Below are 13592 nucleotides of genomic sequence, written 5' to 3' on the forward strand. Positions count from 1 at the left end.
TATACATCATTTGAGTGATCATTATTACCTGTTGGAACTCTGAATAATACACTATTTTTATTTTGTCTTTGGTCCATTAGTTTAGAAGTTCGTTTTCAACTTTCCAAGTTGTATGAGTTTTTAAAAGTTATTCTTTTTAAACTAATTTCTAATTTAACTGATCTTTGAGAGTATGCTCTATATTATAATGATTCTTTGACATTTGTTGAGACTTGCTTTCTGGTCAATTTTTATTTTGTTCCACATGTGCTTGAATAAAATGAGTATTTTCTATATCTTTACTACTTTTGCCTGAGAGAAGGGGATTGTATAATTGCGTATCTGTCAAATTTCTTCTTTAAACATTACTTTCTCTTTATATATACTTGAAACTATGTTGTTAAATATATACAGGTTTATAATTATTTCATCTTCTTGGTGATTTGTTCTTTTTGTCATTATGTAGTGACCCTCTTTGTGCTTTAAAGCCTATTTTGTCTAGCCCTGACCAGTGTGGCTGTTTGTTGGGCGTCATCCTGCCAAGCAAAAGGTCGCTGGTTTGATTGGTTGCCTTGGCACATGCCTGGGTTGCGGGATTCAGTCCCAGTTGGGTCACATAAGAGAGACAACTGATCAATGTTTCTCCCCTCTAAAAATAAATAAATAAAATATTTTTAAAAAAAATAAAGTCTATTTTGTCTGAAATTAATATAGCTACTCCAGCTTTCATTTCCTTAATACTACCTCTATATATGTTTTTTATTTTTCCCTTCAACTTTTCCTTATCCTTATGCTGAGGTATATCTGTGTCAACAGCATATAGATGGATTTTTAAAGCTATGTAATCTAATTATCTCTTCTTTTAAACAAAAGAAATAGTGCCATTTTAAATTGCAAGTACATTTATCTAGGATTCAAGGTATAGTCATACCTTAGTACTTGTAGGCTTCAGAATTCGTCAAACCCTGTACTCTTTGCATTTTGACAAGAAAATAATGTTTCCACACTCGGCGTTTGTTTGGTACCCTTCAGTTTCAGCACTAGTCACGTTAATGACAAGTACCAAGGTACCACTGTATTTGGATTCCAGGCTCTACCCTATCATCGTGTGACCTTAAACAACTCTTTCTAACTCTCTGAATCTCAGAAGAGTCATAACAAAACATAAACGTTTAATCAGATTATCTTAAATACTAGCTTATTTTAAGATTATCTTAAATTCTAGCTCATCTACTCTGTCATTTCATTAAATTATAGTAACACATTACAAATTGTTTTGAGACAGGGAATCTTAAAACCAAAACTAGAATTAAAAACAAAACCCTAGAGTAAATTAGTGAAATAATTCAAATAGTAACTGATATTTAGTTTTGGGATATTTGCTCTTTGTCGTCTAAAACTTCAATTTTCCATGGGAAAAAAAATGAGTGTAAAAAATAAATAAAACTTCAATTTTTCATTATTCAATGTATAATATTTTTGCAGTTTAATTTCTTTTCTGATAATAATCCATTTTTTAAATGTATTTTCCATAATTTGGGTAGGGTATGTATTTAAATTTATTTCTTTGCGATTCTAAAGCTTTTATATATATTTTTATTAATCCAAAAAATCTTTTCAAGGTTTTATTATTAATTTCCAGCCACATTTTCATTTAGCTTATTTTTTAATTTTACAAAATGTTCCAGAGTTGCAGATGCCACAATCTTTGTCCCTTTTTTACATGATTAATCTAAAAATCACACCACTATATTTTTAAATTTTAAGACCTTGGAAATAAACCTACAGGTCTCATTGTTAGTCTCTCAATTTAATAAAGGTGTAGTAATAACTGCATCTAGTTTTTGTAGTCAATGGTATGATACTATTTTATTGGAAGCCTGATTTTGCATGGTTGTCTATAGTAACACAGTTGCGGGCTTAAGGCCTTTAGGAAGGAAGAGATCACATTATGTCTTGCTCTGGTTTTCCCTTCTTTTTGCATTTCTGTGTCAATGTGAACCGAACAGCTTCCCAAATCCATGACTGGTCCCTGGGATTCCTAAACCCACACAGAGAACTGCAGCAACCTGAAAATTGGTGCCAGGATCTATCTTTGTCATAACTGACAATGCTCTTGATCAGGAGTCTGCTTTCTTATACTCCAGTCATATCTTCCTGAAACTACTAACTGTAGCTACCTTGATTTCACTTGGTTATCTCTTCTTTCACTCCAACAGCACATTTATAGACTGTTAGGATGGGTCTATTCTCCAGATGACTTATCCCATTTTTTATTGGGCCATTTGCCTATGTAGATGCAAAATATGTGGGTGGGGGTGGGAGGTGAGAGGCTAGAACCTAAACTGAGTCTCTTTAACTTTATTCTCGGGCTGGGGAATCATCAGATTTGAATGCACCCCTATAAATGTTTTTTAAAATGTTTAAAATTAAAACAAAATTAAAAAATAAAAATACTTAAAATTTTGTAAGTAAAATACTAATATTTACTTTGTTTAAAAATAAAAGATAAAACCCCCTTCAAAGTCCTCTTTCACCATCCCTCCTATAGCCTTCCTTTCTAGGGGTATTTGTTTTGAGGACATCTTTCCAGTACTCTTTCTATACATTTCTTTCCTCTCTTGTATATACATGTATACATTTTCTTTCTACATAAATGACACCTCAAGTTTTGTAAGAAAACTAAGTGAAATCTTGGGGGGAGGCATATCTTGACAAACTTACTTAAGAAAAGCGGACTGAACAACAGTTTGTTAAAACCTATCATGTGTCAGACTGCACCCAGTGCTTTATTGGCTTAGCAAGAAGTTACCAGGGTCCTGGTAACTTACTTCTGTTGGATGAGTTGCCATACTAAGGTTAGCTAGCAACTAGTTGAGAGACTGGGAAGCAGGTCCGAAAGTCGCTTCAGGGCAACTATGTGAAATTTGTATTTTGGTGGGAGCTACAGGAGACCTAGCAGAGCTGCAAAAAGAAAAAGAAAACTATCAGTGGCAATTGGGGTTGTGAAACTTAAACGCGAAGAACCTACTACCTGCCGAGCCCGAAGTTTCCTTCGGAAACCAGACACCGAATGGCACTTGAGCTTGGAGTTGAGAGAACGAGAAGTTGCAAAGAAGGATGCGGCCGCTGGAACCAACCAAGCAGCCTACCAGGACAGCAAGAACCGCTTTCCGACCGGTCTAGAAGTGCGCCTGCGCGAATAGTCGCTGGGGGCGGGGCGTGAGGGGCGGAGCTTTGGGACCGTCAATGAGCCTGCGCAGACCGCGCGGCAAGGTGGGGGAGGGCGGTCCGTGTGTGTCTGTGTTGTTGTTCGGCGGCGGCGGCGGCGGCGGCGGCGGCGGCGGCGGTAAGATGGCTGCCCACGGGGGCTCCGCGGCGTCCTCGGCGCTGAAGGGGTTAATTCAGCAGTTCACCGCCATCACCGGTAAGAGACGCGGTTACCGGAAGGTGGAGAGTGGGGTCTGGAGCGGGAGGCCGGTCTGCCCCAGGCCTCCCTCTACCTTCTTGCATTCCTCCCTCGGGCTTTACCCACAGCTCCCGTCCCCTCTCCTGAGGAAGAGACGACGACGGCGTCGGTGTCCGGGTTCAGGTGGCACACTACCCCCGCCCCCCACGCACCCCAAACCCTTGTTCTCGGTCTCCTTGTAGTGTGGAGAGACACCCTCCCTCCCCCCCCTGTCAGTCCAGACCCGGGCCGAGCCCATTCGCGCCCGCCGGCCCAGGGACCTGGGGGCGGGAGAGGTGGGGGGCCGCACCCGGGCCACCGCCCTCCTTCATCATCATCTCTTCTCCGTGCATCCCTGGGGTGCAGTGCATCCCCTCACCTTCTTCCTTTCTTCTTCGGCCTGGTCATTCTCCCCCTGTCACTGGCCTGCCCTTCCCTTTCTGGGCCCCTCGAAGCCATCGCTGTGGCCCTGGCGTGTTCGGGCCCTCCCGCCTTAACCTCGAGGCTGGTGGATTCGGCAGCGCCTTCACCGATCCCGCGGGATAGGCCGCCAGAAAGTGGGGGATGCTGAAGAGTATCTTCAAGACCGAGGTTTAGAGAGAATGAGTGGGGGCCCCCACCTTAGCAGGGAAGGCCTGGAGGAATCTTGGTTGGCGTTTCCCACCTCCCCATAATAAAATCATAGACTGAGACCATGGCGCCGGGGCCTCCTCCTGATAACATAGGGATGGCGGCGGAAACTTCTTGAGAGAAAATCAGTTTCTGGATGTCAGTGACCCCCCAAACCCTCGAGCCCCCCCCCCCCCCCCCCGCCATTTGGACTTCTGCAAAGGGCACATGCAGAACCTCTAACCGTCTGGAGGAAAGGCCCTAAACCATTCTGTGAATTCTCTGACTTGTTTCTCTCTGATGGTGCCGAACTTTTTTTTGCATGAGTTATTAGAGGGCGGAGCAAATGATGTTCTCTGTGGAGTGATTTGAGAGAAGTGTACTCCATGTGCCGAGTGTAATTTTGCCGTTCTAGTTTATCATTTTGGAAGGAGGTCAGAGTGTTAGTTCCTTCCCTTAGCAAATCTAGACTCTATCTGGTAATATGTTGGATGCAGACAACAGTTCCACTTTTAATGTACGTAGTGTTTGACGTGCAAGATCTGGTTAAGTAAAATTTTACGTTTTAACTACTGCAGTTTGTATGAAAGTTGTTTTATAGTTAAAGCTAGTTTTATTTTTTGTTCTGCAATAATAGCTAGATGTTTGATGCATTAGCTTCTGGGCATGAAACATCACATCAGAGTTGGTCAAATAAAATTTGTAATTAAATTGGGATCAGGAATGGAATGATAACTTTTCTTAATATTTTTAAACTTTGGCCATTGGATTATTATATTAAAGATGTAATGCATTTCCCTTGCTAAGCAGATCATTCTTGTTGGGAAAGTTAGAAAATTCTTGTATATGTAAGTTAATATTGTTGATTATGTTTATATAGAAGGGTCTGTAGTGAAACATATTGAGTATGATTAATCTTTTTTATTCTGGTTATTTAGAGGTGGTTTAAGATGCCATCAGTTTAATTTCAGTTTTTATGCTAACTGCCTCCATTTCAAGAACTCAGATTGTTTCAACCTCATTATTTCTTCTGGCACAACATTTTTATTAGATACAGACAAAACTGAGTCGGGTGAGATAAAATGACTCACCTTATTGTTTTAATTCTGCTTCTGTCTGCTAGTCTACGTGGCTTATTTCCTGATCACAGGCCCCTCTTTCTGAATCTAGTTGGAGACCCTCAGTAGACCATGGTATCTGGAAGTCTGCAAAAGGGAAAATACCATAGATGTTCTTAATGTATTATGAATTCCTACTAATAGTTTTTGGGATTTTTTTTTTTTTTTACAAGTAGTGATTAACTATTAGAAACATGATTGACCCCGTTAGTCTTTTTCATGTATCCTAAAAATAAAATTTGGGGTTGTGTCCACATATATTTTAAATTGTAGTATTTATAATAAAAGTGTATTTGATATTTATTTATTCATTGTTGGATGAATTAAATTGACTTGAAGAGCTTATGCTCTGATTTCAAAACGTTTTCCTTACCTGGATTTTACTTATCTGCAAGCTCAGCATTCTGGTAAAAGCAATGCATTTTTAAAAATGCAAGCCTTAACTTTTCTATGGCATTTAGAAATACAACTCAAAGAGTTGTAAGTCTTTATTTCTCACTAAATAGAACAAATTTCTATGTGATATATGAGTATGAAGTAATGACTGATTTTTTAAATTATTAAAAAGCTACCACAACATGAAATACTGTTTAAAATTCTCACCTGAGGATATGTTTATTGACTTGGGGTAGGGCAGGGAGAGAGAAAAAGAAATATTGCTCTAAGAGACATTGATCAGTTGCCTGCCGCAGGCTCCCGGACTGGAGATCGAACCCACAACCTGGGTAGCTGCCCGGACTGGGGATGGAACCTGCAACTTTTGGAGGACTGGTGGCCAGTCCTCCAGCCAACTGAACCACCCAGCCTGGGCATGTGAAAAAAAGAAAAACTAATCCATTTTCATAACAACTATATATCTATATATATTTATATTATATATAATTTATATTATATGCTAAATATATATATTTATTTATGCTCACCCGAGGACATTTTCTTTTTCATTGCTTTTAGAGAGAGAGGAAGGGAGAGAGAAACATCTATGAGTGAGAAAAGCATCAACTGGTTGCCTCCCACACATGCTCAAACTGGGATTGGGATCATAGCCCTCTCTGACTGGGGATCAAACCCGCAACCCAGGCATGCACCCCAACTGGGAATGGATTCTGCAACCTTTTGGTTATGGGACAGTGCTCCAGCCAACTGAGCCACACTGGCCAGGGCAGCAACAATATTATTTATTTTATATTTTCTAATTCTTGTTTACATAATTTAAAAAAAATTTTTAAGTTCTTACATTGTAGATCATAGTGTGCATAATTTATAATTCCAGAATTTAAAAAAAATACTTGTTTTTTCCTTTTTTTATTATAGAATTCTGAATTTTTAGTTAACATTGTCATAAACATTTTTTCCATGCTCAAACTCTTAAGCAGTTAGGCAAGGGAAATGATGTTTTTTTTGAGGTAATCACTTTGAGAACTTATATACCTTTACTGTGAATGCTGTTAGAATCATTTGAAGTTGCATAGAAAACCAGTTCTGTTACTTTATAGTTCATTACATTTTATAGTATTGATGGGCTTTTTTTTTTTTAAAGATTTTATTTATTAGAAAAAGTGGAAGGGAAGGCAAAAGAGAGGGAAAGAAACATCAGTGTGTGATTGCCTCTCGTGTGCCCACTACTGAGGGCCTGGCCCACAACCCAGGCATGTGCCCTGACTGGGAATTGAACTGGTGACCCTTTGGTTCACAGGCTGGCACTCAATCCACTGAGCCACACCAGTCAGGGCTATAGTATTACTACTGTTTGATCTCCCTTGATGGTCATCATACATGACCTTGAAAGGCTGCTGACAGTGCAATATACAGATCATGTATCATAGAAATACACATTTGAAAAGCCATATGATCTTATTAACCAATGTCACTCAAACAAATTTAACTTTTAAAAAATCGAAAGTCATACTAAAAAAGTCATCAGATGTGGAGGAGGGGTAAAAAAAATGTCATATAAATTCCCCAGGTATGAGGGAAGAATATGCTGCTGGGTCTGAAGGTAATTCCATAAATGTAATTTAAAACAATGTTTTGAACTATGACATTACCCATCATCACCAACTTGGGCTGACATCTAGCCATACATATACAAAATACACAGATATCATCAGAATAATTCTTGAGGTGAGATACATAGACACTATAGAACAGATAAAAATAAACAGGAAAAAATAAAAAAAAAAAGTAAGGACAAATGTGAGGGAATAGAAAGTACTCTGAAAAGACAAGAGCTTGCTAGTACAGGATTCTAAAGCTTTGTGCATAGAAGGCATTCCTGTACCTAATGAAAGTATTGTATCTCCATTGTAAAAGAGACTTAATTTAATATTTCCCTAAAGTTGTTGCATGAATGCATATTTGTTGTAGAAATTAGAAACTGATGTGTGTAGTATTTGGTTTTGTGGCTGATTTCCATTCATATCTTTTTTTTACAATACATTTCTCTTGAGTTAATATTAAAAAAATATTTAAGTTCTTTCTAAGGAAAGGGGATTGCAAGTGTTATAGATATCAATAGAAAACTCTTGGAATTTTAATGACTATTTCAAAAGGTGATAATGACATTTGAACAGAAATTTAAAGAGGTAATTTTTTTTTTTGAGTTGTGAATGGAATCTTAGCAATGCATTCAGTATTTATTGATAGATTGCTATGTGCCAGGCATTGTTCAGATCCAGGGGATAATGCCATGAGCAGGACAGGGTATATGTCCTCAAAAGCTTCAAGTTTAATGTGAATACAGTCACATATGTGTATTGTAATACAGTGGGAAAATGTATTATGGAGCACAAAAGTGGGAGGTCAAGAAAGGCTTCTTACAAGAAATAATTTCTTAGTTAAAACCTAGAGGAGAGATGTTTCTAGCAGGAGGGACATGTGTGAAGGCCTGGAGGAGGTAGGGACAGACATACCCTCACAGACAAAAAGGCAAAGACAGTAGGTTTAGGGAATTGATAATTTCAAATGAATAGAGTATAGCTAGTGGGAGATGCAATGAATGGAGCTGAATAGATTAACTGAGTGTCAGATTGGGAAGAGCCTTGTAACTCATGTTTAAAAACTGTTGATTTTATTCAGAGTGTAGTGGGAATCAATGAAGTTTTAATTAGGAGAGTGACATAGTCAGATTTGGAATTTTTAGAAAAAGCTACTTGGCCATAGTGGAGAAGAGGCAGATGTAGAGATCAATAGAAGATTGTTGTATTAGCCCAGGAAAGACAGCTGGTGTCCTGACATAAGTCAGAGGCAGAGAAGTGGACTCTGAAAGATATGGGAAGAAGTTAGAGGGGTCAGAACCAAGCTTAGGATTCTGTTTTGGATTTCTAGATACACAATGCTGCTATTTGTGAAGATGCGGGATAGTAGGAGTTTGGGTGGGGAGAAGATGATTAGTGTAGTGTTAGGTTAGTTGCTACCTGTAGAACTTCTAATTGGAGCAGTTCAATAGGCAAATAAATATTTGGGTCTGGAAAGAGGAGTGACATATGAGGAGTCAGTCATATTGGTGGCTGTTGAAACTTCAAAAACGATGGCAACTTGCCAGGGGAGAGTGTCATGTGAGAAAATATTAGGCTCCGTAACACAAAGCTGAAAGAACACTAACATCTGACAGACTGCAAAGGTAAACCAAAGATGAAGGAGAAAACCCAGGAGAGTGTGATGGTGCTTCCAACATCAGCAGTACGGAAATACCCCAAATATATAGGCACTTTAGGAAACCAGAAATCATTGAATATTCATATATATATACACATTTTTTTTCTTTTATTGGTTAGAGCTAGATGATTTCTTAGAAACCATCTCAACTAATTTTTGAGTTAATGAAATGAGAAATTAAAGACCCAGAGAAGAAAAGTGACTTAAATTAGTGCCTCTCAAATTTATTTGTAAGAAAGGACCTTTAAAAAAAAATTCAAGGCCCTGTCTGGGTAGCTCAGCTGGTTAGGACATTGTCCTGCTATGCCAAGATTTTGGGTTTGATCCCCAATCAGGGCACATACAATAATCAAACAATGAATGTGTAAATAAGTGGAACAAATCAGTGTTTCTTTTTCTCTCTCCCTTCCTCTTTTTCTAAAAAATCAATAAAGATTTTTTTAAAAATTCAGTATTTCATGAATCAAAATGTTCATTAAAAAACAGTTAATTGCTTGAAAATGAAATAAAAATAACAATATAAATGCAACCACTATAAGCGAGTGGTTTCTTTCACTTAGCATATTGTATTTGAAATTCATTCATGTTGTTGTGAACTACTAGTGAGTAATTCTTTTTACTGATGAATAGTATACCATGTTTGTTTATCCTTTAATTAATTGGTTGACTAATTGTGTCGTTTCTGGTTTGGGGGATTGTAAATTAAGTTGCTAAAAACATTAGTGTATAAGTGTGTTTTATCTCCCTTTGGATACGTACATATGAATGGGATTATTGGATCATATGAGAGGTGTATAACTTTTAGAAATTGCCAGTTTTCCAAAGTCACTACGACTGCTTTGCATTCCCATAAGCAATGTATGAGAGTTCCAGTTGCCCATTTGGTATTTTAAATTTTTTGTAGCCATTTTAATAGGTGTGTAATGGTGTGGCATAGTGGTTTTAATTTGCATTTCCCTAGTGATTAATGATATTGGTCATATTTTCATATGATAATTTACCATCCATAAATCTTTCAAGCCTCAACTTTTAATTATTAGATTCAACAGACAAAATTATTCTGTCAAATTGCTGTAAAAGTTTCTAAATTCTTACACTGGAATTTCTGTTTTTATCTTGTCATGGACTAATAATGGATAGCTGTTCTGCACTGGTCTAGTTAATGGTAGAACAGGGACTAGAATGCTGCTGTTTTTATTCCCAGGCCCATGCATTTTCCTATATGTTACTACTTCCCTCACTGCAGGCTCCTTTTGTTGATCTAACAAAAATTAGCTTTGTTTAACTATTCATTTCATTCCCCTAAATTAATCATTTCATTCCTTTTGTACTTAATTTAGTTTTTTACATATAAGTCTTTGTTTTAATGTTTTCTATTCCTGAATGCTTAACAACTCCTGGATGGGAGGCTGATGAGGAGGTTAAACTTTCACATTATTTAACAACTCTTGCCCACTCCCATTTCCTTAATGAGCAGTCTAGTTTACTGTGTTATTTTTGGGGGAAATGTGGGGACACAAAAAAAGTAACTTTATTGTGTCCCTGTCATTTCTGTGCTCTATTCCTCTGGGTCAAGAAGGAGTCTGTAGAGGGATTTTTTCCCTTCCTTTTTTCCAATTTTGTGATTGCTATGCTTTGGTTCCTTGATAGTAAGTGAAGAAACTACCCTTTTGACACGGAAAGTAATGTAGAGACTAGGCATAAGGTACTACTAAATATTGGTTCTTCCTTGCAGTTGTGAGGGAGACATGGACTTTATTACAGGTTTTGGGTTGTTTTCTGTATCGTTTTGTTGATAACACTAAGGTTGCAGTTCGATCACCAGTCAGGGGACGTAGAAGAATCAACCAAACAAGAGGAACAACAGATCGATGTTTTTCGCTCTTTCTCTAGCTCTTTCTCTCTCCCTCCCTCTCCTTTTCTCTCTCTCTCAAATCAGTAAATAAAAATAAAAATCCTAATGCCTAATGTGATGGTATCAGGAGGTGGTGGTGGGGCCTTTGGGAAGTGATTGAGGAAGTGTCCTTAAAAAAAGAGCACCCGAAGAGTTCTCTTGTCCCTCCTGCCGTGTGAGAACTCAGTGTGAAGATGGCTGTCTATGAAGCAGGAAGGGGCCTGTACTGCACACCAAATCTTGTGGGGCCTTTACCTTGGGCTCCCCAGCCTCCAGAACTCTGAAAAATATATGTTTGATGTCAAAACCATCCAGTCTATGGTATTTTTATTAGAGCAGCCTGAACATACTAAAAACACTATGTTAGATTAAGTTATCCTGTTGCTACCTACAGTATTGGGACCTCAAAATAAGCCCATTTGAATAAGTTTCCAGATAGTATAAATCTGTAAACTTATTAGCCCCTACCTCTTAGAAAGATACGTTCTTTCTTCTGAATATAATAAGAGAAGTTCAGATTTTTTCAGCTGACCCATCAAAAATTGTTATTACCTCTTAGGATGTAGGTGAAACTTGTAACAATTACTGTTCCTTCCCCCTATACCGTTTAGACTCCCTTTTCTCTGTCCTCTCAGTTAACCTTCACTTCCTCATATTCCTCTGTTTAGCTCAGTGGGAGTGTTATTGATATTTTGGCTTGGACACTTTTTGATGTGTAGGACTGTTACATCCATTGCAGAAGATTTAGTACTTGTATTAATTTTCTGTGGCTGCTATAACAAATTACTACAAACTGCATGGCTTAACACATTCTCTTGTAGTTCTCATTATAGGCCAGAAATCTACAATAAAGGCATGTGCAGTCTTTGGGGGAAGGGGTCATTTTTCAAACTACTATAGCACCCCGAGCTTCTCTCCACTGAATGCCAGTAGTACCTCCCATCCCCAATTCATGAAATACCAGAAATGGTCTTTCACGTTACTAAATGTCTCTACTACTTCTGGACCATAAGAACCACTGATACCTTTAATTATCGTTCCGTTATCTTCTGTTTCTAAAATGATACACTAAGTGATGCAAGTGATACACTAAGAATGACTGATTATATAAGCACAGATGGCTCAGATAATTTGCCTTTATTTCAGAAAGTGAATGGTGTACTTTGCTTCTTGGGCCCCTCTCTAAAACTGTCTTCTCCAGTCTTGCCAGGAGTTAGCACATACTTCCCTTTTAAAAAGTCCCCTTTTACCCCTTTTGGAAGCTCTTACAGGTCACCATCCTGAAAGCTCCAATGTTGGGGCATGCATCTCTCTGCTAGAACAAACTACCAGAGTAGTCTGCCTATAGAAACTTTTTAACTTTGAGAATCTCCTGTGTAGATAAGTAAATTAAAATGGTGGAGTACAATAGACACTGAACTTTTAGAGTAGCATTTAAGAGGTATAATAACACAGCACAGTGTAACTGGTCATGGTGTAAAAATATTAGGGAAGCAATGGAAGCCTCAGGTTTTATAAGAAATAATACAGAAGCACATGAGTCTTGAAATTGTTCATCAAATTTTTGTTGTTTTTCTCCAGAATTTGTATTTAATTACCTAACAAAGTGGTTATTGTGACATGTGAACTCCTCCTTCCCTTTGTTGATCTTAAAAATAAAAGTTATTTTACCAGCAAAAATGGGTTTATTTGGGAACAGCAAAGAATTGCAACTTGGGACAGGCAAGTTACAGCAAAAGCTACAGGCAAGTCCAACAAAGGAGAGGAAGGTTTTGGAGAAAAAGGAGAAGGATGGGAGGGGCTGTTTTGAAAGTCCACTGGGGAAAAGCACTAAATAATAGTTCAAGGAGATGATACAAGGACATGAAGGCTTTTCATTCCTTGAAAGAAGAGTTGCTGTGATAATTGATTTCTTGTAGGAGATGCAATATGCATCTTTTTTTGTTGGGGCCTATAATTCATTTTTTTCCTGTTGAAGATTTCTTTTGTTGGGGTCTGTAATTGAATTCTTCCTGTAATTGACATGGGGTGGTACTGTGTGAGAGCTCCCCATTCTAGCCTCCCAGTTCCATTTTAGTGAGGTTTCCCTTATTAATTTTTATTCCCTCAAAAAGTTTGTATTTGTTTTTGAGATTACATTTATTTTTTAAGATGTTATTTATTTTTAGAAAGAAGGGAAGGGAGGAAGAAAGAGGGAGAGAAACATCGATATGTGAGAGAAACATCTGTTGGTTGCTTCTTGGACACCCCCAGCTGTGGACTGGGCCCACAATTTAATTTAATTTACCATATGTAGATACTTTAAAGGAAAAAATTCAATCCTGGCCCTATATAAATTAAATTACCATATACAAGGTCTGTCCAGAAAGTATCCAGCCATGTACTATGAAAATAGACGCATTTCTTGAAGAAGATAGAAGATACAAGAAACATTGTACATAGGACAGTGATTCTTCAGCCCTCCTCAAAGGAGGCACCTTGGGACCTCACAGCTCTCCCAGTCGCTATTAGCTGCCTTGTATTTTCCTGAATCTGATAGGCAGTCTGAAATCTCTCCCCTTTCAAAGGTGATTTGAGTTTTCGGAAAAGCCAGAAGTTGCAGTGCACCGAATCTGGACTGTAGGGGGGCTGAGTCACCTGGGTGATTTGATATTTTCCCAGAAAAGCTCTCCAGGATACATGATGCATGAACAGGTTGTGATGAAACTGCCAAACACCAGTTGCCCATAGCTGTGACCTTCTGAATCACCCAGATAGTTTCTGTGGAGGAATGTTCAAGCTTAATGCAAGGTTTGATGCAGATTTGTTGCTTTACTTGCTCAGTCATTTTGAATGCAACGGCCACATAGCACATATGCTCACTCAACAGTGTCTACTGCCCCTACTG

General features: G+C 38.2%; 1 protein-coding gene across 1 annotated transcript in view; it reads left to right on the forward strand.

Annotated features, from left to right (window-relative positions):
- The first annotated feature begins 3213 nt into the window (after window positions 1–3213).
- UBXN7 (UBX domain protein 7) overlaps window positions 3214–13592 on the forward strand; it is a 54078-nt gene continuing 43699 nt past the window's right edge. The window contains exon 1 of the mRNA XM_054575139.1: window positions 3214–3406. Within this exon, the coding sequence (XP_054431114.1) occupies window positions 3229–3406 (178 nt within the window). The 5' untranslated portion in view covers window positions 3214–3228. The remainder of the gene's footprint in view (window positions 3407–13592) is intronic.

This window comes from Pteronotus mesoamericanus, unplaced genomic scaffold (assembly GCF_021234165.1).
Source record: "Pteronotus mesoamericanus isolate MK-2021 breed Mesoamerican mustached bat unplaced genomic scaffold, CSHL_Meso_final contig_27, whole genome shotgun sequence".
In the NCBI taxonomy this organism is placed as follows: domain Eukaryota; kingdom Metazoa; phylum Chordata; class Mammalia; order Chiroptera; family Mormoopidae; genus Pteronotus; species Pteronotus mesoamericanus.